Here is a 27,701-nt window from a genome sequence, read left to right as displayed (position 1 = left end):
CCAGTAGTCTATTTTAATAAGCCTTCCAGGTGCACACTCAAGTTTGAGAAGCACTAGTTAAAACCAACTGCACAAGTCTTGGCCAAGTGAGGCTGCTACAAGCGTTTTCTTACCAGACATTGTTGGGTCATAAGCGTTGTGCTATTTCTTCTAGTTGTTAACGTGTCAGCTTGGAATACCTGTGAATTATCACTATGAAAAAAAGGCAAACATTTAAAATCCATTACAAAACTTTTTTTTAAAGAAATAAGATTCCAAATACTTAAGAAACAATGCCATTAACGTAAATGGCTTCTTTGGGGCGCCAGTTGTGCAGATGGATAAATTGCAATATGTGTGCACGTGTGCATATGCACAGCCTTAGTTGGCTGAGCCTAAACAAGTGTCCCTGTAAGGGAAGAAATTTTCAAGCATGCCACTTTACCTCTAGTCATGCTACCAAGAATAAGTATAATTTATTGTGGCCTTGGAAATGCATCATTTTCTGTGTAAACCTGTAACTGACTTAAATTTATGACTGAAGCTACCATGTGCGATACCAACTCCCTCTCGACTGTGAAGCTTTCACACGAACAAGAGGGATAACCGGTAGAGGTCGACAGAACTGAGATTTTCACAGGTATCTTTTGTTTGATGAAAATATTTTTAACTTAGTTGCACACACTCAAAACATTAAGAGGGTTCACGCAAATAATCCAGATTCCGGATTTCTAGCTTCTCTTGAAAACTCTGCAAGACGTGGCCACACCGGGCCACGTTCCCACGTGGCAACCACAGGCTGAAGCCAAGCAACCGCTGCCTGCTGAAGATGGGGCTCGTCTTTCTCTGCATCGATGGCGCCTCGGCCTTATTTGGGCTTGGGATCCTGAAAACATCTTCTCCTTTTTATGTCTTTTTTTTTTTAATTTTTAAAAATGTTTTTATTTATTTTTGAGACAGAGAGGGACAGAGCATGAGCAAGGGAGGGGCAGAGAGAGAGAGAGACACAGAATCCGAAGCAGGCTCCAGGCTCTGAGCTGTCAGCACAGAGCCCGACGCGGGGCCCGAACTCCCGGACTGTGAGACATGACCTGAGCCGAAGTCGGACACTCAACCGACTGAGCCACCCAGGTGCCCTTTTATGTCTTTTTTTAAAACTTTTTATTTTGAAGCAGTTGAAGACTCACAATAAGTTGCTAGACTACCGAGGGTTCCCGTGTACCTTCCACCCAGGTTTCCCCAAGGAGGATAAAAGTCATTGGTAACATTTCCTTCATTTTTGCCATATCCACTCAGGTGTCAAGTCTTTCAGGTTTTGCCTCTGTAGCTGCTCATAGGGCCATCTTATTCTTTTTAGGCTCCCTGCCAAAAACCAATTCAAAGCCTTTTTACTTTCCTGCGGACTTTGCAATAGTCTCATTTGTCACTTCATCTCAGTTTTGCCCCTGCCACAATCTACCTAACAGACTACCAGGTCACCTTCCTGAAGGACAGCTTGCTCTCCTGCTCACAATATTCAGTAATTCTCTTCATTACCGTGGGCTGAATTTAATTACATTCATTACTATGACATTCAAAGCCCTCCACACTTTAGCTCTAGACTTTTGGATGTGATGAACTAGTAAGATTTCAAAACAAAATCTTGGCACAAACGTACAGTTGCTACCAACTTTCTGTTGTGAAGTAAAGTCATCAAAAAAAAAAAAAAAATCCCAGGGGCGCCTGGGTGGCTCAGCAGGTTAAGCGTCTGACTTCGGTTCAGGTCATGATCTCCCAGCTCATGAGTTCGAGCCCCGCGTTGCGCTCAGTGCTGACAGCTTGGAGCCTGGAGCCTGCTTCGGATTCCGTGTCTCCCTCTCTCTCTGCCCCTCCCCGCTTCATGCTCTCTCAAAAATGAATAAACATTAAAAAAATGTTTTTTAAATCCCACCATTTACCAACACCATCACTTCACTTACAAGAGGACATTTTTTTTTGAACCTGCGTGAGAGTGGGGGAGAGGTGCAAAGGGCAGAGGGATGGAGGAGAGGAGAGAAGGAGAAAGGAAGACTGAGAGAGAAAGAGAGAGAGAGATAAGGAGGGAGAGAGAGAGAGAGAGAGAGAGAGAGAGAGAGAGAATCTTAAGCAGGCTTGAGGCTTAGCATATTCTTGGAATGCTGTCCCAGCTCTCCGGCTTCCCCCTTCCCGTCTGTATCCTATCGATCCATCAGAATCCATCTCATAAGCCTCCTCTCCAAGAACATTTTCCTCATCCCTCAATCCTACTGTCATTTCTCACTCCCTTCTTTGCATCTCCCTAGCACTTTCTTTCCCTCCCTAAGCACAGATCTTAGTCTATCATATATTTAAATCCTTTATTTATTTTCCCTATTAAATTAAAAGCTTACTGAGTCATAATACATCTTTGCAGCATAGTAATTTGTATATAACAGATAGTAACTCAATATTTTATGAGGGGATATGTGGTATGGGTCTAATGTTTACTTCCTTTTCCAATCATTTTTCTCTATGAGAACAGGAAAATATTCTAGCAGTCACAAGAAAGCTGGAGGGACACTAATGGGTTACATATTTGCACTCTTGTATGTGAGGGTAATTCTTAAGGCTGGCAATTATATTCTCCCCTAAATTTTTGTCACTCAATTTTAATAAGACTATAACTGAAAGAAATCATTGAGGAAGCATAGATTTCAATAGGTAGGAGTCACTCAACATGAATTCATAAAATCCTAGGTGATACCTACAACTGAGTTAAGTGCTACAACTTAAAGTAAAGACACTATAACTAGATACAGGTTCAATGCACCACATCAGATGAGCAATAAGCAGCTCTGTCTAAATATCTAAGCTACAAGATGTTTAGGCTAGTTATATCCCCAAAGCAATCATTCACTACAGCCACTATTGTCTTTCCAGGTTTGTACGAATTTAATAAGCCAGATAGTTGGCAAATTTCTTCTGCAAAGGGCCAGACAGTAAATATTTTGGGCTTTGTGGGACATACAATCTCTGTGGCAGCTACTCTGTCATTGTAGTAGGAAAGTGGCCATGGGCAACAAGTAGGCAAATGGGCACGGCTATGTTCCAATAAAACTTTATTTACAAAACCAAATGGCAGGCTGGATTTGGCCCACAGGTAGTAGTTTGACTTTCAAACAGTTTAAATGCAGGGCCAGACTAGAGGTATTTACAGGGGGAAGGCACTGGCAGAAATCCCAGAACTTACTAATACTCAAAGGGCCAGAGAAGTAAAAGGAAAAAAAAAAAAACTACCTTTAAATAAGGTTATTGACACCAGTAGTGAAGTCAGACAAGTAGATGGCTAAAGGGCATAAAGAACCAAGAGGTTCAAAAGTTTTGACATCAGTATTTTTGATTTTTTTAAAATTTTTTAATGTTTTTATTTATTTTTGAGACAGAGAGAGACAGGGAGCAAGCAGGGGAGGGGCAGAGAGAGAAGGAGATACAGACTGGGAAGCAGGCTCCAGGCTCTGAGCTGTCAGCACAGAGCCTGACACTGGGTTCGAACTCATGGACGGTGAGATCATGACCTGAGCCAAAGCCGGACACCCAACCAACTGAGCCACCCAGGCACCCCTGACATCAGTATTTTTATTAATACGAGATGTACACAAAACAGTGCAGGAACTTTTTTGAAAAAAAAAAAACAGTAATTCTTATATTAAAGAGTTAATATTTAAGGAACAAATTCTGCGAATACTGGTGCAAGAGATTGTGTTCATACACAGGAAGCATCAAGCAAAATTGGAAAATTACTTGAAAGAAGTGCAACAATATTTAATGAGCAGTGAAAGAGGCAAGACAACAAGTATTAGAGGCTCAATTTAGTGAGAAAGCGAGGGAAGTGAGCAGTGTACATATACAACCAAATAGAATGGAGGTGAACTTGAATTCTAGTGTAATTCTACTCCAAATTGTTTTCCCTGCCGTGTCACTTTCCTGACCATGCTCTAAACTGGCCATAACAGCACAAAAGCTTCCCTCAGGAGATCATTTGGCCAAGTTCCCTGACATCAGGCATGTCACATATCATCTTCGGGTTACTTCTTTATGACACATGAGAGTCCCTGGACTTGGTCCACCTTGTGGTTTCTTTAACTCCTCGTAGATAAATAGGTAAACTGATTCTCACCTTTCTGTACCAATTTCGCTTCATGCATCAGGAGCTTAAGCTACAGAATTTGACACTGTAAGCATGCTCTGATATGATAAAAATAAAAACTTTTAATCCTTCGCAGAACGAAACAAAGCATGAAGGGATAACTGCGATCACTCTCCTTGTTTCTAGGACTGCTTGCAACTTGTTTTTTCATTTCATAAAGGCTTCCAATAAAACCAGCTTTCTCCTCAAGTGCTTTCTTCTAGCAGAGTGGGTCCATAGCAATTCATTTTTTCATACAATAGGATTAGGGTCTATCCTGAATTTATAGAATGTTCTCGTTTTCAGCTCAACATGAACAGCTGCCTCCCCTTTATTTTTCTATCTGCCTATTAAAAAAGATAATGCATTATTTTTTTGATTAATCTTAGTTTGCATTTCCTTTTGGAACAGTATATTCTCCTTTGCCTCAAATGACCAGAAAGCTGTATTTGGTTAGTTAATGAGCTTAGAAGTTGATTAGTAGTGGACAAAACACTAGCTTAGGAGTCAGGAGACACAGGTTCCTAGTACTGGCCCTACTACGCCATTTTAGAGACTTATAGGCCTCGGTTTCCTCATACATTAAATAAGGAGGGTAGATCTGGTCTCTGAGTTCACTTCTAACTGTTGTGATTTATACCTATCAATTAGTATGATGCGAGCAAAAACGAGGAACAAAGTTACTAACACAGGAAGTGAATGAATTTTTCAAACATTTTTACAATACTGATAAAACTTCATGATACTATGATGTGAGATCCAAGATCTCACTTTCAAACCCTATTTTAAGAAATTATAAGCTTGTGCCATGCCAGATATTGGATATGTGCAGGAAAAACAGTTAACCATCAAGTCAGTGTTTCTAAATCTTATGTTTTCCATTATCAGTCCTCAAAGGAGTCTTCCCTCCCCCTTTTTTTAGAGAGGGTAGGGGCAGAGGGAAAGGGAGAGAGAGAATCTTAAGCAGGCTCCATGAGATCACGACCTGAACCGAAATCAAGATTCGGATGCTTAGGGGCGCCTGGGTGGCGCAGTCGGTTAAGCGTCCGACTTCAGCCAGGTCACGATCTTGCGGTCCGGGAGTTCGAGCCCCGCGTCAGGCTCTGGGCTGATGGCTCAGAGCCTGGAGCCTGTTTCCGTATCTGTGTCTCCCTCTCTCTCTGCCCCTCCCCCGTTCATGCTGTGTCTCTCTCTGTCCCAAAAATAAATAAACGTTGAAAAAAAATTAAAAAAAAAAAAGATTCGGATGCTTAACTGACTGAGCCACTCGGGCGCCCCTCTAAGGAGCCCCCCCCTTTTTTTTTTACATTTTCCCTCCAATTACTCCCTCTTAAAAATTCACACAAAATTTTTGTATGTATAGCTGTGGTTTGTACATAAAAAGGCAAGATGTTTTTCACCACCCTCCCCCCAAGAACGAAGTTGGGGGCAGTACCGGCCATTGAGGATGCAACATTTAGGAGATCAAGTTTCTGTGGTACCTAAACTTTTTGTTCAAATAAAAACTAGGTGTAAAAAAAGGCCCAAGCTTAGTTGCTTGGCAACCTTTTATGATGGCTGGAGGTGAAGGTCAGAGGTGACAAAGCAGCTGAATGACAAAAAATTACAGTCATTACAGAAGATCTGGAGGCAAAGGGTGGGGAACACTCAGTTTCTTCAAAGGAGTGGGTAAGAGATGGGGTGAAGTTAGAAAAAGTCCTGCTCCACACCAATAGGTTGCTGCTTTTGGGTCCCTGTGGACTGTCAGAAGAGTACGTTCAGGTTCACGTGTGTCAACCTCAGGGTAGGTGTGCGCTCTCCCCCCGGCCAGCCCAACCCACTCCTCCCCAAGGCTGAGTGTGAGATCTCCAGACAGCAGGAACACGGGAGATAGCTGCAGAAGCTCGATGAAGAAAGGGATGGGAATGCTATCGTAAGTCACTGTCCCCAACTCCTGCCACCCCCCCCCACCCCTGCTATCTCAAGCCTGCTCACCCAAGCCCACTGATCAAAGGGGCGCTGTTGGATCGTTTCAGCGAGTCGTCTGTGGTGGCTGAACTCGGCAGCAGCTCCAAGTCTAGGTCCATTTTCTCTTGTGCCATGTCCACGTCGAGGAAAAAGCTACTGCTTGGTCCGAACTTCGCAAGGTTTTCTGGCTCCCATTCACATAAGGACAAGTCAACTGGGTGAGGAGAGCAGGGAGAGAGGAAAGGGGGAAAAAGAGAGGAAGCACCACCTTTAGACGAGTGCTCACCTTTGCAGCCCTACCATCCCTAATACCAGTGGGCACAAAGCGTGGCAAGACTGGCTCGGACCCTCGGACCCCCCACAAGCTCCGGGTCCCTAACGCTGAGAAGATACCCCACCTCCAAGTCTATAATGAAAGTGGGGAATTTATCTTAGTCGCCTCCACAATTGTTCGCCCTTATTTCCCTCAGCCAAGGAAACCCTAGGGGACCCTTTCCGGCCCAAGCAAAAACTACAACCTGTCGCCTCCGAGAATCAGTTGGGTGCCGCCCCTCCGCACATGCGCCGGACGCGCGGCCCGCCGACGCACACTTATTACGCAAGCAATGAGGGTTAATGAGGGCGCTTTCGCCAGCCTTGCGGGGGCGGGGGGGCGCACGCGCAGTCAGAGCCGCCTTTTTACCCTTAGCCGGGTTCTCTCTTCTCTCTTCCTAGGGGCGATTAACCGTGGTTGTTCCTCCGCTCGCATGTGAACCGCGGGATGGTTTCGCTGACCGCTATTTAGGAAAGAAAGGGTGGGGAGGAGTAAGGGGTACGGGAGCGCCGTCTTTTCTGCTGTGTCTAATATAATATTGTTTTCTCAGATTTGATTAGCCAATTATCCCCTTATAATTGAGACCTACAAGCTTGTTACCTCTGTCCTGTTAAAGCCAACACTACACATTTGTAGTTTTAAAATAATGCAATATGTCTGGGGGTGGGGGGGGAACAACCCAAGACCTGCCACCTGCTCCCAAAGTGTCCTGGTAGGCAAAACATAAGAGAACATAAGGGAAGGGAAGCAAAAATAATATAAAAACAGGGAGGGGGCCAAAGTGTCCTGGTAGGGCGCTAATCCAATTGAATCAACTGTGCAGACAAATCACTGTTTTCCATGTGGTTTCATTGTTTTTGTTTTTTACCGTAATCATAAGTGTATATTTTTACACTAAATACCATTTATCTTCTCAAAGCTATACATCTAAGAAAATGATTTGAGTTAAAGTAGAGAAGCTTGTTTGCTCAGAACAAGTGTCTCAGAATTTAATATTCATCCAAATCAGTGTTTCCATTTAATAACGCTGTCATGGCTCAAACATTTTAAGAAGTGCTCTTTTAGAATTTTTCAGCACCAGTTTAATGAGCCACGGAATACTGAAATCATAACTCCATGCTAATAATTTTGTAAAACCATACCTTTTAAGAACCGTATAGAGAACTGGCAGAGAAGGCAAGCGAAACTACTGAAATGATAGTTATTAATTAAAATAGTCACTACATGGAATAGCACTTCAGAGTTTAAAAAATGTCTTCATATACTTGTCTCAATTGGTTCAATCATGAACCCTGCTCAGCTAATTACTGGTGAATGTAATGGGATTATCTTGAAACAGTTCATGACAAGTTAATGACATGAACGATCATAATCATTCTTCATTCATTCTGAGAACAGAATAAGAAAAACTTAATTATATTACCAGACATGAGGATGATTTGGAGTCTCCTGACGTAAGACAGGTTAACAATAGCTACCATTTTTTTATGCACTTAATTATATGCCAGGTACTGTCCTAAGCACTTATTAAAAAATTTTTTTATCCATTCTGAGAGAGAGAGTGCAAGCATGTGCATGTGGGGGAGGAGCAGAGACAGAGGGAGAGAGAATCCCAAGCAGGCTCTGTGCTGATAAACGCAGGGCTCAATCCCATGAACCGTGAGATCATGATCTGGGCAAAATCAAGAGTTGGAGCCTTAACTGACTGAGCCACCCAGGCGCCCCATAAGCACTTTAAATATGTGATAGCATTTAATGCTTACAGTAATTCTGTGAGGTAGGCACTATCACAATGCCCATTTTTCAAAGGAGGAAACTGAAGCCCAGAGGGGTTACTCAAGTGACAACTGCTAAGTGGCAAAGCCAAGAGTCCTCTGCCGTTCTATGAGGTGCGTTCAGATGAGGTGCGTCTGGATATTTCTCTGGATACTATTTCTGTACTCATAAACACTTGATAAATCTTTTTAAATTATTGTATGAATAAATGCAGTTTTAAATAACCTGCCATTCACAGCCATCTTGTAAAGAAGGCAAATTACTTCTATTTTACAGTTGATAAAATTCCAGAGAGATTAATGGCACATAATTAGGTAGCAGTAGAATCTGAGCTGGTACCAAGGTCTCCTGAAAGCCACTGTTAAAGTTCCCAGGGTACCTGGAAAATTTACGAAAGATGGTAGTTAAAGCTGAGTAAGTCAGGGTGGATGTCAAAGGCCGTGGTTAAATACAGAATGGGGTCAAAGCCAAATTGAATAGCAGAAAAATAGAGAGGGAGTACATGAGAAAAGAACTAGATCTTACTCCCACTCTGCTGCTCATTTAACTTTTCAAAGAGTTTGTTGATATTCGTGGCAAGTAATAAAGTTTAATAGATATATTTTGAATGAACAGACAATATCATCATGCCTAAGCATTACAGATATCTAATTTCTAAAAATCGAAGTACAATAACACTAAGAAAATAGATTCTAACATGACAAGGAAAGAGCAACCAAGAGACTTGCAAGAAAAGGGGTAGTAATATGAAACAACTACATACCCGAGCTGGCAGGAAGTTTTCAGCTATTACCAAAGAGGAGGAACTCTCTAACTAAAGTGTAGCTAAATGCCAGGAACCTACAGTACATGCATAAGTTAGAATGTCAAAAGGAACGACTAGTACAAAAACAATTCTGTATACTATAGTGGCAAACACAATATTTGAAGAAATTATTTTTACTTCTTCCCATTTTTATACATGATTATACCAACCTAGCTGTGTTTCATGATCAGCTCCTGCTGTTCCACAGCAATACGCCATGATCTCAGATTGCCATTTTGCTTAGATCTATACCTTGCCACTTATGCTACTCCTGTCTTTGAGTGTCCCAGTCTGCTGCCATCTGTGCCAGGCCTCTTCATTATAAAAGGTGACCCACAAATATGTGATAATCAGTTGTCTAGTTTACCAGTTGTTATGGCAACTTTTAAGCAACTGCTTAACCCTTAGTTATCATAAGGGTAAGTCAGAGAAAAGTGGAGGCCAAGGCCACAGGTTACAAGCACCCCAAACCTCCCAAAAGATTTCCATGAAGTGAAAGAAACTAGGTAGGCAGGAATATGTGGATTGAACCTTGAAATGATGGCCAAGGTAGCATCCATATCCTCACACGTCCTTGAGTTTCTCCTAATCGTTAAGCTTCTGAACGTTAGCAATTCTACTAAATTGTTGGACTCCTCAGAGTTAGGGACTCTGCATGTGGTCAGCGAATGACTGTTCAGTAGCTTTTGTGAACACGAGAATGTACTTCTTTTTTTTTTTTTTTGAGCAGATGATGGAGTTGCTATGACCTTGAGATAAAAAGAGATAAATACATTGATCAAAAACAGAGTTTCTAATCCAGTTGGCAGGAAGATGTAGGCAATCTAAAGGAAACTTTCCGAAAGAGTTTTAGAAACTCTGTATTACAAGGAGCAAATATTAACATCGAGGAATAAAATGATTGAGCTTGGCAGGTTTAATATGGGATAACTAAATTGAAGAGGCAGGTAAAAGTAGTTTTGCTCAATTTTGAAACCAATTTCCTAACTAGCAAATTTCCTATATTTCTTTGTATGTATGATTAACACAATACAATGCCATCTTTATCCTAGGGTCATTCAAGTAGTGAGGATTACATGAGTTAATATTTCTAAAGCTCTTAGAATTGGACCTAGCCCAGTAACTGCTATGTAGGTGTTTGTTAAATAAAATAATTCCAGGCCTCACACGTGCCGAATGGCTATTGTTAGGGTCTCCATAAATCCTAGAAAGAAAAAAAAAATTCTGGGTCTGCTACTTGTTCTTCAGGACTTTTCTTAACATCGTCGAAGCCTTGCAAAATGGAGATGACTCCTTGCCACTCGCCATATGAACTTTCATTATTTTTTCACTTCCGTTTTGTCTAGTGCAACCAAATGGGTGATCTGAAAAAGAAATCAGCCCCTCCAAAGGCCAACAAAATCAAGGGATTTAAGAAACGAGCAGGGATCACAGAGGTCAGAGCAAACAAACTGGGAGCGAAAAAACGTGAAAACCACGAGTTTCCATTTCCCTCGAATATTGGCCCAAACTCCTCCTGAAAGATGATGCTCCAGTGTCTCCAAACTATTGGTTCTTTTCAAAATCGGGCGCCAGGGTCCCCGGGCCAATGCCATAGAGGAAGGCGCCGGGCCCCCTGGAAACGCTCCTCCCACTTTGGAGGAGGTTTGCGGGGCGGGGCTCCCACGCATGCTCCGTGCCCGCGGGCTCATTGGCGCTGCCGCCGGGCGCGTGCGCAGGACCCGATAGGTGCCCGGACGCGGAAGACTTGGCCCGGTGGAGGTTCCCGCTTCTGAAGCGTGGGAGGCGGAAGAGGCGGCAGGTTGTAGATTTTGGTCTTGGCCCCAAGGGGTTCCCCCCGGGCCATCAGAACCCAAGAGAGGAAGAGGAGGCACCGCGGCGGCGGGCCGAACCCCCCACCTGTCCTCCAGGCGGGGAGGGGGGGTAGGGAGGGGATAAGCACCCCTCGCAGGGCTGAGGAGCCCCTAGGACCGGGTCCCAGAGCATGGGGGGCTGGACCGGGTCCCCGAGCATGGGGAGCTGGAGCCGTCGAGGCCGCCCGGCCGGGCCCTGCCCGACTGTCAGCTTTACGGTGGTGTTAGCACTGCCCGGGCAGCTGCGGTGTCTGTAGCCCGGCCCCACTTGAGGTCGTCGGCCGAAAGATAGCAACATGAGTTCCGCCGCTGCCTAGTTTCCTCCCCCTCCTCTTCTCCCTCTGTCCGCCTCCTTCTCCTCTTCCCCATACTTCGTCTTTTCCTTTCCCTCTCTCGTGCTCCTCTTTTTCCTCCACCCTGCCCTCCTTCCCTTCCGTCCTCGTCCTTTCCCCCATCTTCCTTTCCCGATTCTGTCCTCCTTGTACTGTTTTCCCGTTTTTCCATCTATCCCCTTTCCCTTCCTCTTGCTCTTTTCCCTCCATCCCTCTCTTTTCTCCATCGTCTTCCCCTTATTCTGTCACCCTCCACCACCACCTCCTCTCGCTACCGTCTCCCCTTCCTCCTCCCCTCACTCACTATCAGCCTCCCTTCCTCATCCTCATCCTCCTTCCCTCCTCCTCCTCCTCCTCCTCTCCTGCTTTTCTCCGCCCCAGCCCCCGCCCCCAAGCCTCCGCCCCTTAGCCCCCGCCCCCAGCTGCCAGTCCCCAGCAGCTCAGTCCTGCAGTGAGAGTCTTGGGAGTCCATAGCTAAGCACCAGGAGCTGAGCACTGCCCGCTGTGCCTGCCCGCAAGTCTCCGACATGGCTCAGGAGAAAATGGAGCTGGACTTTGAGCCTGACACATCTGATGGGGGCGCCCTGAGGAGATCCAGCAGCGCTCCCCTGATCCACGGGCTCAGGTGAGCGGGGTGGGGGACGATGAATAGGGGGTTCAGGGTCTCCTCTATTCCCTGCAAGCAATCTTCCTTCCCTAAAGTGAGACTTGGAGCTCATTTGGGTTCTCCAAACTGGGGGCGGGGGGGGGGGGCTTGTTTGCTTGCCAGTGACTTGGGTCCCAAGGTGGAGTGAAAGTTTGACCCCAAACTCTGGGAAGCGTGGGGGGAAATGAGGCCCTCTTTACCTGGGGGCTCTGTTGGCTCACTCTGAAAGGAACTACAAGGAGCTTCTGGCTCTTCTAACAGGTTGCTTGCCCTGCCTAATTTACACCACTGAATGTCAGACTGAAGCCCCTGGAACTAGACTTGCAACTTGACACCTGTCTCTAAGAGCTGCTATTTCTAAGCTCGGTTTAGGAACCCTGGCATTAACAGAGCATTTACTTTAATAAATCACAATTTATCTAATAACTTGTACTCAAGTGGCGCGTTCCTGTCACATTAAGTGATTCGGATTTGTCCTAATGTTTTCAGATCCCAAAACTGCCTGAAATGCATTCCAGTGAATAAAAAAAAAAAAAAAAAAAAAAAAAAAAAAGAAGGGTGTCCTGTAGCTTAGATCAGTTAAAGAAAACAATGTTTTAGAAAACAATGGGAACAATCAACCCTTGAATTTTAGTGGTAGGGTCTTGTATTGTCATGTGAATAAGTCACCAGAGGGTCTATTTTAAGGTAGAATTTTGTGATGGTGAAGGAGGTTGGCAGACCTCCTGAGCCTATTACATTTCACTCTTAGAAGTAAGACAATTCATCTTAGTAGAGAGCTAATTTGTGAGACCCTGTGGAAAAGGAATTAGTCCAAAAAAGGGGATGGGAGTAGAATTAGCCAAAATCAGTAATCAAGCACAGTGAAGGCAAAGAAACAGGTAATCCTTGTCTGTCAAACTGATTACAATATCTGTATTTTGGGGGGAAATGGATTTACTTATTTTCTTTTACTAAATTTTGAAACTGGGGGGAGGTTGGAGTGGCTCCTTGCTTTCCTAATGCCGTCCTCCGCTCTACATTTATTTTTGATACTATAGGAATAAATTGGTCTTTGGGGTTGTCTTTTAAAATCTGGTAAGCAAAAGCAGTTGCTAGGGGGTCGGGGCCATCCCACTGACCTGCATTTAGACTGTCGTAGAAATAATGCACTGTTTTTTGAATCGGGATCTAAGTAAATACTTGCAAGGTAGCATGATGCGACAGAAGCAGGGGTGAGGAGACTAGACCTCATCCCAATTTTCTCCCTGATTGTGGTCATGAGTGTCAGTTTTCTCATTCAAAATTTAGGAGAGCTGGATTAGGTGATTTCAGCGGTCCCTGGGAACCCAATTCAGTTCAGTCCTGAAAATCCTTCTTGCCCTCTTATTATGGGCATGGCACTCTGCTAGGCAGTGCAGGGAGATTGTACAAAGATGAACAAAAGACCTCTGCCCAAGGAGTTTGAGACACACGCACACTTTTCTTTAATAAAAGGTAAAGTGGGTATCTCAAGAAGAATCTCATTTCCCATTGTGCTCTTTGGACTCAAAGGAGGGATGATTGCGTTAGGTTTGTGTATTGAAGAGAGGCTTCACAGAGGGCACTGCATGGAAATGGGTGCTCAAGAAGAGGAAGGATTTGGGCCGATGGTGGTGGGGGGGGGGGAGACAGAAGAGACGACATGAACAAAACCCCAGGTACGTTTATTTAGCTGCACAGCGGGTTCAAAGGTAGAACATATTTAGGGCAGTAGTGGGAGAGGTGCTAACTGGGCTCATACTGTAGAACAGGGCCTGGCCCTTCTCACGGTCATGGCGCACACAGAAAGCAGCAACAGCAACACGTTTAGGTGCTCTGGGGTAAACAGATGAGGCTGCTCGTGTCTGGTGGGAACCGGTTTGGGGGCGTGGGCTCTGGCCAGAGGCAGCTGGAAGCAACCAGTCTGGAGCTCCGCCCCATACCTCTCCTAGCTGCCCCCCAAGCACTGAGGAGATCAGTATCTGGGTAGACCTGTGATCCACAGCAAGCCACTAGGAAGGCTCTGAAGAGGCCGGTGAGGAGTTTATTCATTGTATGGAGTGAGGAGCCATCGAAGATTCATTGTTAACTGGAGAGTGGGCGTTAATACAGTTGAAGGATGTCTTAAAGGAGAAGACATTAATCATTTTATTTTTATTTTTTAGTGATCTTTCTCAGGTTTTTCAACCTTACACATTTAGAACTCGGAGGAATAGTACAACGATTATGAGCCGTCATACCCTGGTAAGTATAGAAGTAAGTATTTTTAGTGGTATGGATTGGGGAAAATACTTCCAGACGTAGTTCGTTCTTAAGATGATGTGCTATGTACCATCGTTCACTAAAGAAAAAAAATGATTTTACCTATCTTGCTCATGCTGTGGCCCTTGTCAGCTTTTGGTGCAAAACAGAGATCTGCTCAAGACTTTTTTCTTGGCTGTGGGACTTTGTGTTTTTAAAAATTGTTCGTTGTTTTTTTTTTTGTCACTGCTTGCATGATGGTTATGAGGGAAGTCAGGATTAACTTCTAAATATAGCTGAGAAAAATGGTCTTTCTTTATCCCAGGAAGCAAAAAATCGTTTAGACATTGGCCGAGTATTTCTGACACTTACCTGTTGGACAGTGCTATGTATCCAAAGTGAAATCTCCTTTAAAATGCGTGTATTTATATTCTCGGTAGAGTTGCTAATTGTGACTGTTCTAAATAGCCCGAGCTGTCAGGGGTCACCCTATTAGTTGGACGCATTGGGAGAGATTATGATGAGGTTTTTAATATAGTAGCACTTCACATGTGGAGCCCACTTAGCCAGTAGCTGCATCACTCTGAAAGACATCTGAGATGTAAGCAAACAGACCTCTGAATGGCCGCACTAGATTTCCATAGTCTGTGCACAAAGGTTCATCAGTTTGTTTACAGGAGAGCCTCTGACCTCCAAATCATCTAAAATTATGCACAATCATAATAAGCTTCCAACTCAGTAGTGTGTGAGAAGCAGCAAATCAAAAGAGGTGCATTCGGGCTTAAGGTATACTAATAGCTGCTAGCAGAGGAGGAGAGGGGAAAACTGAAAAGCAGACCGGTTTTTAACAACGCAATCTGTGGCTTAGCATAAGGGCTAAGAGCCTGTTAATGGTCCCTGAGGGTCTCACTGGCACTGAACTGTAAAATACTTGATGTTCTTAAGGATACCTGGGTCACTAACCTTTTTTCAGTTTGTAGTGTACCATACCCTGTGTCTTTATGGTATTCTACATGTTACCGAGTCCTTTCACGCTTTTAATCCTCATAGCCACCCCCTGCGAAGTAGGCAGGGCCAAAGATGTCCTTACCAGTTCAAAGAGGCAGCAGCTAAGACTCAGCTGATAGAAATGACTTGCTCAGAATCACACAATTGCTAAGTGGCAGAGCTGGGATTAGAATAGAGATAGGTCAAGGCCATTCTGGTTGGTAAAATCTGTTTAAGAAAGGAGAAATAAAATACACTTTTAAGGAACATTTCCAGCTGAAGTGGCTAGAAATACTTAAAAGGGGGAAATGTTAGCTGTCTGGAGGTTTGATTTACCTCACCTTCTTCCCCGAGGATACTGGAAAATAGAACGGCTTCATTTCGCCCTGTAGATGAGAAATGTTTCTGCTTGTTACGCAGCCATGCTCCCGATATCAGTAGTATAGCAAAGAAGGGAAAATGAATTCGCCTCTCTACACTTGACTTTGCTCTTTTCTAAGATGTGAAAATTCTTATCAACTCTGTCTTGATTCCTCTCTCCCTACTCCCTGACAGATACGTTTTGCTCTGGCTGCACAAAAATGCCTATTTCGCTGAAGGGGCCACATTGGTTCACTTCTCTTTGTGGATCCTTACGTTTTCCTTCCCTCCATCCCCTTCTCCTTTTGAGCTTCCTGGTTTGGGATGCCTTCCGGAGCACCCTTCGGGTACTTCGATCATCGGATGGGTTATACCACGTGTGTTCAATCACAGTGTCCTCTATAAATCTTAATACGCTTACCCACCTCTCAGATTAACCTGCAAAAAGCAAGGTGTTGAATGAAATGGAAAGGAGCGACGCAAGATCTGCAGGAGTTGTCTGTGCAGGATCTGACAACTGATTAGGTGTAAATGCAAGGGGAAGGAGGACTCCAGGGGACTGAACTTTTATTTCTTAGCGGCCAGGGGAAAAGCGTTGCCTTTATTACGAGTAGGGAAATTTCAAGGTATTGGTCATCTGAAGGGCCGGGAGATAAATTCTGGGCATGTTGGGCCCAGGGTGCCTGCCACTTACTCTGCGCTGTTCTCCAAAGCAATATTCTAATTAAAAATTGCGAGCTTCCTAGACCTTTCACTTTCAGTGGCTGACCCTTCTCTGTGAAGGCAGACGGTCATCTTGTATAAACGTCAGCTTTCTTACTCTTAAGATGTCGTTACCTTCACATGTGATGTTTTCTCCAATGGTTCCTAGATTTTCTGTCTCTTGTCACTTTGCTTGGTCTGTTGTCTCCACTCTAGTCCCCTCCTCCCTGGCTTTTTCGCTCCTGCCTTCTTCTCCTGACTCACACATTGAATATCTGGAACACAAACTTGTCTTTTTCCCTACGTCTCTCTTTGTTTTCCCTTGAACCCTCCGAGCTTCTACAAAGCCTAATCTACACCCAGCTGCCTCCAGCTCCTTGTTTCCCAATTTCTTGCCAGCTACTCGACCAGTTTGTGATCTCACTGCTCCCACCACCATGCTATTAAAAAACTGTTCTTGCAAAAATCACCAGTGCCCAGCGGCAGGGGCCTCTTTCCTTCTCCTACTTAGGCTCTTCGCTTTACTTAACACCATTAACAGCACCTCCTTGAAGTGCTTGGCTTTCTTCTCAGTTGGTACATTGCTCTTGTTTCTGGTACAAGACCCAGCATTTCTCCTCCCTGTCTTCCTTTTGGGTCTTCCTTCTAGTTCTTAGTTGACAAGTTGTACATTATATAGATGCAGCATCTACATTTCTGATTTCCTCTACTGTCGGCTTTTTGCACTCTTTACTTTGGCTTTCCTGATGATTTCGTTGCCCCTGGGGTTTCTTTTGTTCTCTGTCACGTCCCTGTTCTCTGCCACGGTATCCTGTTAGTGTTTCCTGCCTTAGAGACTTGCCTCGTGGCCCAGTGCTTTTCAAATGGCCTTATTAAGAGTTTAGTGGTAAACACGTGGTATTTTTATAAGTGGAAAAAAAACACTTTTGCAAAGGATTTTATTTGTAAAGTTTTTCTATTTTCAGAGCCTAGGAGAGGAAAGAGAAAGAGAAAAGGGTGGGTACTGAAGAGATATCCTTTGAGGTCAAATCATATTTCAGTGTCTAACTTTTAAAAATGGCACCTGGATTAGCTTTTGCCTAAAAAACTTGGAACAGTTTATCGCCATTTTATTCTACCTCACTACATTAGGGTTTTTAGAAGTTTTAATAGGATAGGGCCTCTTGTAACTGGATTGTTGTCTTATTTGTCTTACAGCATTACAAATTTGTTTGCGTTTCATTAGGGAGTAAATAGCAGTTGTTAACATTATGGCTATTAGAACCCTGTAAGGTCTCTTGAGATGAATTCTACCTTTCATTCTGGGATCAGATTGTGTTTATTTTGAAGGAACATGATTTGGCCCCCAGGCCATTTTAGCCTTGTGTTGTCAAAAAATGATGCTCTAAGGGAAAGGAATGGTTATTTGAAAAATACACATTGCCGTCCACGTTGATTTTTTTTCTTAACTAGTAAGGTTTGTGGTGTATATTCTACCACAGTGGTATATGTAGTGGTAGTGACCAAATTTTAGAAGTGATTTAGAGCATACAAACAAAATCTCCCTATTGCAGATTTGAAGTGTTTTCGATAAACACTAATCATAGACAAAATACTATACTGGGCTTCTTTGCCTATCTTCCTCCATGGGTGCATTGGTGTTAAAAATGACTACAAGTTTTTTCTTTCCCTTCTTACCTAGTTCTTTATTTTAGATAAGTGGGGTAATGGATATTTCCAAGGCCTGGGATCTTTTTTTACATGAACGTACACAGCTCTGCATTCATTTGGGAAAAGTGTTAAAGTCAGTGCCTGTCTTGCGACAGATGGTGCTTTGAGGTTGGACACCTGGTGTACTTTCCAAAAACCGAGTGTCCTGCCTCTGGTGCATTAATGTTCAGTGATCTAAAGCGCTAGATCTCTGAGAAGAATGTGAAATCTTATTTGGGAGGAGGTTGGACACTGGTACTAACAGCAGACACTGCTTTGTGATTCAGAAAGTAGTAAGTGTTTACTTTTCCTTTCCAGTTGCTGTCGTCGTCACCAAATCGCATTCCTAGTAGCAGACTGCATCAGATCAAAAGGGTAAATTCTACTTCCTAGCTCAGCTGCAGTTGTCTGAATCTTCCATTTGGATTTTATTTTCATTCTGAAGATGTAGATATTAAAAATGAGTCCACTCTGGGTGGCCATAGACAGATGCAAATTCTTCTGAGTGTGCGTGCAGGTGAAACACAGATGTGGCCTGGGTGACAGTCTTAGCATGTGCTGCTGTACTGTAACTATGTCAAAGACGGTAGAAAAGTCTTTTATTTATTTATTTTTTGGTAGAAAGAAGTCTTTTAAATTGTACTTTGAAGTAGAGAACTGTGTGGATGTGGGTAAATACTGTGTCTTCAGCATGTGCTTGTCTTCGTAGGAGGAAGGCATGGATATGATGAACAGAGAAACTGCACACGAACGGTTAGTGCTTCACAAGAACAGAGCAGAGCCTAATGTATGTCTTGCTTCTGAGCACTGACGGCCTGTCATTTTTATTTGTTTTAGGGAAGTGCAGACAGCAATGCAGATCAGCCAGTCATGGGACGAGAGCTTGAGCCTGGTAAAGTTCTCACATGTTTGCTTGGTTTTGATTTTCTGGAAACCTTTATGTCATTCATTGGCTTCATTAATTTTTTTCAGACACTTCTGTCTCCCCCATTTCCAAATTTGTATTCGGTTTTTGATCTCTGCTTTTCCGCCAGGATATTAGATTGCAACTGTTTAGTGTCTGCATTTCTGTTCTAAAAGTGTAGGCGTGTTTGAGTAGTAAAGAAGAACTGTGATGGGCTGAATTGTGAATTACAAGGAAATAACATTTTATGTTTACAGAGTGATAGCGATTTTGAGAAGCCGGAGAAGCTATATTCTCCTAAAAGGATTGACTTCACTCCAGTTTCTCCGGCACCATCACCCACCAGAGGGTTTGGAAAGGTAGGCTCCTTGACAAGGTGTTAGCTGTCTTTCACACACTGAGCTGTTTACTCTAAAACACGCGCGCGCGCGCACACACACACACACACACACGCACACACACACACAAATCGCCTCATTTTTAAAAAAAATCCAATGACTGGAAGGAAAATCCATGGAAGTTTCTGATAGTAACTTGAAGAAAATGGTACGTCAGTCTAGGTACATATTCTCACGCGTGTGTGTTTCTGCGTATGTAAAATATACACACGCAGCTAAGCAGTTCTAAGGATGTCGTTTCTATTATTTTGAGAACTTTTTGAAAGCCAGAGCACTAGAACTATTTTAATATTAAATATGCTTTTTTCTAGCAATGTTTTTCACCATCCTTACAAATGTTTGTGAGCAGCAGTGGGCTGCCGCCAAGTCCCGTGCATAGTCCAAGACGCTTTTCCAGGTAAGTCAGCCTACTTTTCGAAAAATGTGGTTGAAATGCTACACGTTCAGTTTGTGTCTCCCGATGACCTTTTTCCCCAACATTTTCTTACGGAAATTTTCCAACAGACAGCAAAATTGGACACAATGAACATCCGTATACCTACCACCTATATTCTAGCAGTAACGTTTTACCAGAGACGTGTTTTTTGAGACGTGGTGCCAGAGAACGAACCCACGTACACACGCACACGTGCAAGCGTGCAATAATCTATCCTTTGTAAGGATAAGGAAGGGGAAGGGATAGTGGCAGTCAAACCCAAATAGTTTTTTAATAAGGTTTATCTGTTTTGAAAAAACTTGTGGATATTTTGTCTTACAGAATTATTTTTTTTAAGTTTTTTTTTTTTTTTTATTATTACACCCAATGTGAGGCTTGAACTCATGACTCTGAGATCAAGACTTGTGTGTGCTTCCGACTGAGCCAGCCAGGTGCCCCTAGACGATTTTTTAAAATAGCTTAAAATGCCGTGTTTTTTCAGATTATCATATTCCAGGTCAGATCATGTATTGGCAGTTCAGTTACTCAACTTACAACACAGGCATTTTCCATTTTTTTCTACATGACTGTCAATTTTATTGATTTATTTGGGCTATAATGTTTGTCTTGCATCTTAAAAGTACTTCACATCATCCTGTTTGTTTATTCTTTGAAGCAGGAGGAGTCAGAGTCCAGTCAAGTGCATTAGGCCCAGTGTTCTTGGTCCTCTTAAAAGAAAAGGTAAGTGTCCCACTTCTGATATTAAACCTAGTTGAGCTTGAATGACAAATTAGAATTTCTGTCTGAAATTAGCTCAAGGCGTGATTCCTTTTTTCTGAAGAAATAGGAAATATTCTTCCCAATGTATGCTTTACTGATTCTGAAGTTTGTAAATTGGTTACTTAACACTGTCCATATTTTTTACACTTCACAACTGAATCTTATTCATATGTTAATATTACCAATATATATTCCCAAAATTTTGCCTCTCAGTGATCTGAATAGAAAACAGATGCAAGTTAATATGTTGCAGAAGTATGTGCTTATGTCATAGCGAATAGGTCTATAAACATACTCAAATGCCTAGCCCCCGGAGTCTATTTTCAAAAGGCAAAAAAAATTAATGCACGTTTAGTCATTATTCCTGGGCCTGTATCCATGTGATTGCAAGTGTTGGGGGTCATTTTAAATGAGAGTTGTAGCAATAATTTTGAAAAAGCAATGCACTAAGTGATTTCTTTGTGTAGATCTCTGTGGGGGCCAAGAAACAAGTCGCTCTCCTAATATTAGGTTAACAGGTACTCGCAGCTTTAGTGGAAACTCCAGTGATAGCATCATGCCCGGATTCCAAAAGTACGATATTTCAGATAACTTAAAATTAAAGATGGTGTGCTCTGGAAAATAGATTTTGATATGGTGACAATGTTTGTGTTTAGCGAATAAATTTTACTTTACGAACTAGTAGCCTTAATGCCGCAGGGAATTATTTACAATCATAGGAACCTTCTCAGGAGGTATTACGTGACACTAACACCTGGAAACAAGAGCCATCATTATTGTTATTAATTTTAAATATCTTGCAGGAAATTGGTGGAATTAGTACGGTTGTTTAGTTTGAAAGCTATTCCAAAATATACCAGCAGATGGAGGGATTCTTTGCTAAAAAGGGCTAAAGTCTTTTGCTAACAAGGTGTTGTTGAAAGTCCAGCAGTAGCTTTTAGAAGCTCCATATTAAAGCCTGGAAGAAGCAGATAAAGATATAACCTTTCCTGAGTTTCAGCGATTTTCAGAATAGTTCCAGAAGAGAGGTAATATGAATTAACTGATAATATGAAACAAAAATGAATGTTGCATTTGTTCTTGCTTGATCTTTCTCCATCCTAAGAATCTTGTACAGCTTTAAGTTCACAGTTACTAATTTTCTATTGGAGTACAGTTAGGCCCAAGAATTGAATTCTGTTTAATCTTCCATTGTAAAGCTCAGATAAGGAGCCTCAAAACTAAGGTATTTATTTGTGTGTTTTAGATCATGACTTATTTGGAAAGGGGCTTTTTCGGTCTAACCGAGGGTTTTTAGTCTTAGCACTCCTGGGGGCAAAATGTTGTTATTGTGATGGATGCAGTTTTTCTGCTACCTTCTAGATGTTCTGAGAAAATCTGGAAAATTGGGGTAGCCGGTACACCACCAATTTTGTGAATTGACTAATAATTGCTTTCGGTTACAGATGGGCGTTCAGTTATTATTTTTTTTAAAAGAACTCTAGCGAAGAGTAAAAGTATGATTTTTTCATGGGATTTTCTTCTTCCATGCCACACATTTCATTTGTATGTAAAGATGTCAAAGGCTTCCTTAAACCTTACCTGGGTAGTCAAGTCCCCTGGGCCTCATCATGTGTAACATCTTAGAAAAATTAGGTTCCGATTTTCAGTATTTTCTCTTAACAGAGTTATTTTTTTTTAATCTTCATTTTACTCAGTAGTCTAAAGCAACCTTTGAGTTTATTAGACTACATACGTCTCAACCCATTTGACTTCGACTCGGGAAATGTTCCACTATTAAAATAATATAAAATCAATAGTCTTTCCTAATTCTCTAGGATAAATCATTATTCACTGTCAGCTTCAGCTATTTGGGGAGTCTTTATTTCTGCTGTGGTAAGCCTTGATTCATTTTGCCCGATGCAGTCAGTGTTCTCCTCTTCTGTTAAAGAACATGACTATATCCGTAGTGTGCTAAATAAGAAGGGCTTTTTCTTTTCTTTTCCTTTCTTTTCTTTTCTTTTCTTTTCTTTTCTTTTCTTTTCTTTTCTTTTCTTTTTTTTCTTTTCTTTTTTTTCTTTTCTTTTTTTCTTTTCTTTTTTCTTTTTTTTTTTTTTTAGGGCTGCTTACTTTTTGGTTGAGGTTCTATGGAAGCATGTTTCTTCCACCTTAAAGCGCATGGAAAAATAGCTTTGAAGTAATGGCTTTTGAAGAAGTATTCTGAGCTTTGGTTAAACAAAGATCATCCCATTTTAGCACCACGCCCGTATCTGTAAAATTGTTTTACGGTAGCATCATCTCTTTCTGTTTTAGGTGAAATGGAAACAGAAAGCCAGCCCAAGAGGCTCTTCCAAGGCACTACCAATATGCTGTCTCCGGAGGCTGCACAACTGTCTGATCTCAGTTCATGGTAAAAAATGAAATAAAATCGAAAAGATGTTAGAGTATGATCTATTTAAAAAGAGCCACATTAAAAGTACATTGGGATCATTTGTAATAATATTCAACTTTTGATTCATGCTCTGTAGAAGGGAAATCTCCATGGAGGTACAGATACCGTGGAAAACCAGATCATTTGAAAGTCATTGAGTACTTTTTTGGGAATGTGTGTTTCTTCTTGGCACCTTCATTCCTAGCTCCTGTCAGGTCAGCCTCTCTCAGTGGGTGCTAATGGTGTGGGGGAGGGGCAGCAGCTGGCTGGCGGGAGAAAGTGTTCCTGGGTCGCTGTGGACAGTGTGCATCGATCGTGGCTGTTTTGCCACGTTTTGTAGTATATTCTTTTAACTGAGCAGAGAATACCGGCATCCTCTTAAGCATGGCGTTTCCTCCATAGCATTTCCTGTTGTTATAAAAATGTTTTGGAAATTTTGGAGGTATTCTGTCATAATCCTAACTGAGGTTTTGTTGTATACCAATACTTCCTGACTCCTGTGGTCTGTTCACATAATTTCTTTTAGTCTTACTCATCCAAGTTTGGGTGTCTAACTTAAGACCCTTCAGTGTTTTTGTGCAACAGTCAACTTCTCTTCATCTACCTGAAGTTGAGTACTTGGATGCTGATGTACATATTGGAAGGAAGGGGAAGGGATAGTGGCAGTGGCCAGGTAATATGTTGAAATCTTTTAGCATGTATTTCTAATCAACTCACTGAGCACCTGTGTTCTAGACACAACTGTTTGGCACCTTTTGTCAGGATTCTGAGTTTATAGCCGAGGGTCTTTTTTTTTTTAAGAGCCCAACAGTACATTCACTTCAAAAAAAAAAAAAGGATGGAAATACTTATTTAAAAAGCGGGGGGGGGGGGGGATTGGAGGGATTGGACACATGGGTGGCTCAGTCAGTTAAGCGTCCGACTCTTGATTTTGGCTCAGGTCATGATTTCACAGTTTGTGAGTTGAAGCCCCGCATTAGGCTTTGTGCTGACAGCAGGGAACTTCCTTGGGATTTTCTTTTTCTGCCCCTCACACACTTGCGTGTGCATATTCTCTCTCTCTCTCTCTCTCTCTCTCTCTCTCTCTCTCTCTCTCAAATAAAATAAATAAACACTTATACAAAAATAGAAGGACGGTGCCCTCTAAATGGAAGAATTGTGTAATCTACTTATAAGGTATAAGGATTAGCGATTCTTTCTTTCCAAATCAGATACTTGTTTTATGTAAGATAACCTGTACTTCTAGTTGACCAAGAAGTCACAGATTATTCTAGTTTATTAGACTCGTCGATCAGTGCCGTTCTAATGTTGGGACAGATGTCTTTTAGATTGTTCTAGCTATTTTCAGCCCCACAGTCTCTCTTCTCTCTCATATGTGTCTGTCCTTGATGGCTCAGTGTGCTAATTTCGGTATAGAGTGCTTTTCCAGGTATGTAGATGATTGCAAAGAGAAAACTTCTAAAGCTTGTCAACAGGACTAGTGGATGAAACTCTATACTTAGTGGAAACTGCCTATCACTTTTATGGTAAAGTGTGTTTTAATATAGGCACATGACATTATAAATAGCTTTGCTTACCCAGTTACTAACCAAGCAACCAAGTTAGGGAAAAGATACGAAAGCATTTTGCCGAGCTGAAAACATACAGGGTGCGGTGGAGTTTTTAAATATTGTCATGGACTCTACAGGATGCCATAAAACAGGTTCACACAAATAAAAAGGGGAAGAGAGGGTATTTGCCAAGGGTCCCTACCTCTCCTTCAGACGTTTATTCCTCTGAGCAGCAAAATGTACGTTGTCGACCATGGTGGCTGCGGTGAGGGTCCTATTTCTGTCCTATTTCTGTTGCCACTACGCTCGTTCTCCTCCGACCTGTGACTAGCTATGAGAGCCCTGGGGACACTGACATTGGCGATCAAGGGCACTTTGATCCCTGAAGGCAAAAAGTGTCGCTTCACCCTGGAAAGATTTGTTTTATTCACATGAGACCAGTCATCGAGCAGTAACAAGCCAACATGTGGCTCAAGTAATATGTTAAAAAGAAATTTATTGCTCAAAACTCACAAAACGAAGTGTGAAAGGTATGTAAGTAATTAAGCTTTAAAAGATGTTTTTAGTCAGTTCATAGCATCTGGACTTCTGAGAATATTAAAACTTAAAATTGCACTGACTTTTGGGACCCCTTGTATACTAGTGTTGCTGACATGTAGGCCTGCAATGAAGAGATTTTAAACATGAGTTATTCATGATATGTAAAAATTAGATCCTGCCTTTGCAGAAACTGTTTTTCCTGTCTCTCTAATGCAGTTTCATTGATCAGACATCCGTATTCTTAGAAACGGGGACAGAGACGGAGACTGTGTTCTGGTTTCTGTTGCCAAGGGTAACAGTATACTTGATCGCTGAGGAAACCATATTGATATATTTTAGGGAGCAGAGAAGGTACCACCAGATCATAAGTAGATGTTATCTCATCATTTAAGTCATTGTAATTTGTTCTCTGCCCCACCCCATAAAGAAGAGATGGGTTTTAAAACTTTAAGTTAAACTTTATTTTTTTTAAATATAATTTATTGTCAAATTGGCGGACATACCGTGTGTACATGTGCTCTTGGTTTTGGGGGTAGATTCCCGTGATTCATCGCTTCCATACAACACCCAGTGCTCATCCCAACAAGTGTCCTCCTCAATGTAAATTAAGCTTTATATATCAGATAATAGTTTTTAAAATCTGATGTCTGAAGTGTAAATTAAGTGTGAAGTTTGAGTATGGACCCATTTGGGGTTTGTGTCCGGCGTGTTAACTGCCACGCAAAGGAATAGTAGGCCTGCTCTTCGTATCATATTTTTTACTAGATGAAAATTCTGAAATCTTTGCCAACCAAATCTGGGGAGCATTGTTAACCACAAGGCAGGAATTCTGTCATTCTGGATTTAGTCCTTCTGAACATCAAGAATTTTTTTTTAACATTTTTATTTATTTTAAAAAAAAATTTTTTTTTTTTAATTTTTTTTTTCAATGTTTATTCATTTTTGGGACAGAGAGAGACAGAGCATGAACGGGGGAGGGGCAGAGAGAGAGGGAGACACAGATACGGAAACAGGCTCCAGGCTCTGAGCCATCAGCCCAGAGCCCGACGCGGGGCTCGAACTCACGGACCGCGAGATCGTGACCTGGCTGAAGTCGGACGCTTAACCGACTGCGCCACCCAGGCGCCCCATTTTTATTTATTTTTGAGAGGCAGAGACAGAGCACAAGCCAGGGAGGGACAGAGAGAGAGAGAGGGAGACACAGAATCCGAAGCAGGCTGCAGCCTCTTGAGCTGTCAGCACAGAGCCCGTCGCGGGGCTCGAACCCACCAACCGTGAGATCATGACCTGAGCTGAAGTCGGACGCTCAACCGACTGAGCCACCCCGGCGCCCCTGAACATCAAGAATTTGACGATAGCTTGGAAGTTCACCTTTCCATGGTGCTTTGATTCTTTTTGTGTCTTGAGAACTCTTGTTCTGCTCCTTGTCCTTTTGGGGACAAGATTATCTGTGGCACGTTACATAAAGGAATTTTGAGGGCCACCAGTCATATAGTGAAGATTAAGTGGTAGTCTGTTTCTCGCACAGAAAAGGACAAGTTCTCCCATGAAAATTTTCCCCACTGCATCAGTGTTATTGTGACTGCTAATTTAGCCTTTATAGTTTTATTTTAACATTTTTCATTAGATTTCACTTAGTGACTTTAACATTATTTTTAATGGTATATGTGTCATGGCAAGAAAATTTAATCATGAATATGTGATATGTGCAAAGAATAAGACTTAATCATGATTTATTTTATAACAGAACTGTATTCGTATACCTCGAACATGGTTATGTGAGCAGCTTAGACATCTGTGCTGATACTTTAAAGTTCCTATCCCCAAGGTGACTGGGGAAATGATAATATTTAAATGTGTGATCTTAAAAACTTAGAAGTTATGCAGAAAGATAATGCTGGGCCTTCTTCAGGTGAGACGGTAGAGACCAGAGAATGTACCCTAGGGACCAGTTTAACCCACACCAAGCGGTAGGGGATGCCCTGTAAGTCTTAGCTTATACCAGGATCTGTGCTGGGGTTGGTAGAGCTGTGGCTTATTTCTAGTGCATTTACCTGCCTGCCAAATCTAATCTGATAGAATCCAGTTTATTGACCGCTCAAGGCACCAAGTGGCTGACCCAGATGGATAATAGTGTGAGACACGCTGGACATCCTGATTTTGTTGTTACCTTATTATTTGAGTGTTTTAATGATTCTCTTATGCTTTCACCCTTATTTTTTTTAGGCAGAGGGCACTACCGTAATAATTATAAGCATTTTTGTGTGATTTAGATATTGCGTCAATATGTATACACCATGGCTAAAATGAATTAGAATTCGTTCACTGTTTTTAATGTTTATTTTTGAGAGAGAGCACGAGCAGGGGAGGGGCAGAGAGAGAGAGGGAGACACAGAATCCGCAGCAGGCTCCAGGCCCTGAGCTGTCTGCACAGAGCCCGACAGGGGGCTCAAACCCACAAACCGTGAGATCGTGACCTGAGCTGAAGTCAGACGCTCGGCCGACTGAGCCACGCAGGCACCCCATCGTTCACTTTTGATTTGTTACCCCTATGTCCAGTTTGAACTGTCTAGGTCCTCTGCTTTCCTTGCATTGTCTGGCTTTCAGCCATTAGTCTGAGGCTCATTAACACCTCCATCAGAGCTTAAGCTAGGAAGGGAAAAAGATAAACTCAAATTGGACCATATGTTGTTGCTTTTAGAAGGCCTGGTAGAAGGTTTAATAGTGAACACTATGAAAGTCACTTTTGTTCAGTGATCTATGAATAAAAAAATCACGTAAGTCTTGCTTTACATGGATATACTGTGGGCAGTTTGTGACTGTTGGATAGAACGGGTTTTAGTTTTGTGAAAATATCTGGAGTAAATTCTACTGGAGGCTAGATGGAGGTATGCTATTGTACTATAAAGGAA

At 42.3% G+C, this 27,701-nt stretch overlaps 2 protein-coding genes across 9 annotated transcripts in view; one reads left to right on the top strand and one right to left on the bottom strand.

Moving 5' to 3' along the window:
- Window positions 1–6,683, bottom strand: part of LOC122477833 (P2R1A-PPP2R2A-interacting phosphatase regulator 1-like) — a 102,400-nt gene extending 95,717 nt beyond the window's left edge. For all 4 annotated transcript variants that reach the window (XR_006295769.1, XM_043571251.1, XM_043571253.1 and 1 more), the window contains exons 1-3: window positions 6,607–6,683; window positions 6,116–6,302; window positions 114–192 (exon numbers count right to left, since the gene is read on the bottom strand). Coding sequence is in view for 3 of the 4 variants with exons in the window: in XM_043571251.1 (XP_043427186.1) it covers window positions 114–192; window positions 6,116–6,222 (186 nt within the window). In the remaining variant the exon portion in view is untranslated. The remainder of the gene's footprint in view (window positions 1–113; window positions 193–6,115; window positions 6,303–6,606) is intronic.
- A 3,954-nt stretch (window positions 6,684–10,637) lies between these two features.
- The window catches only part of LOC122477829 (PABIR family member 2), a 172,668-nt gene continuing 155,604 nt past the window's right edge, over window positions 10,638–27,701 (top strand). Inside the window, exons 1-9 of one of the 5 annotated variants that reach the window (XM_043571249.1) lie at window positions 10,638–11,792; window positions 13,979–14,057; window positions 18,111–18,167; window positions 18,502–18,545; window positions 18,630–18,684; window positions 18,954–19,055; window positions 19,406–19,491; window positions 20,186–20,250; window positions 22,582–22,678. In XM_043571249.1, the coding sequence (XP_043427184.1) occupies window positions 11,695–11,792; window positions 13,979–14,057; window positions 18,111–18,167; window positions 18,502–18,545; window positions 18,630–18,684; window positions 18,954–19,055; window positions 19,406–19,491; window positions 20,186–20,250; window positions 22,582–22,678 (683 nt within the window). In that variant the 5' untranslated portion in view covers window positions 10,638–11,694. The remainder of the gene's footprint in view (window positions 11,793–13,978; window positions 14,058–18,110; window positions 18,168–18,501; window positions 18,546–18,629; window positions 18,685–18,953; window positions 19,056–19,405; window positions 19,492–20,185; window positions 20,251–22,581; window positions 22,679–27,701) is intronic. The other 4 variants (XM_043571246.1, XM_043571250.1, XM_043571247.1 and 1 more) reach the window with 4 other exon arrangements.

Source organism: Prionailurus bengalensis, chromosome X (genome assembly GCF_016509475.1).
Source record: "Prionailurus bengalensis isolate Pbe53 chromosome X, Fcat_Pben_1.1_paternal_pri, whole genome shotgun sequence".
Lineage (NCBI taxonomy): Eukaryota > Metazoa > Chordata > Mammalia > Carnivora > Felidae > Prionailurus > Prionailurus bengalensis.
Note: the sequence above shows the minus strand (reverse complement) of the source record. Positions and strands in the feature narration are given on the sequence as shown.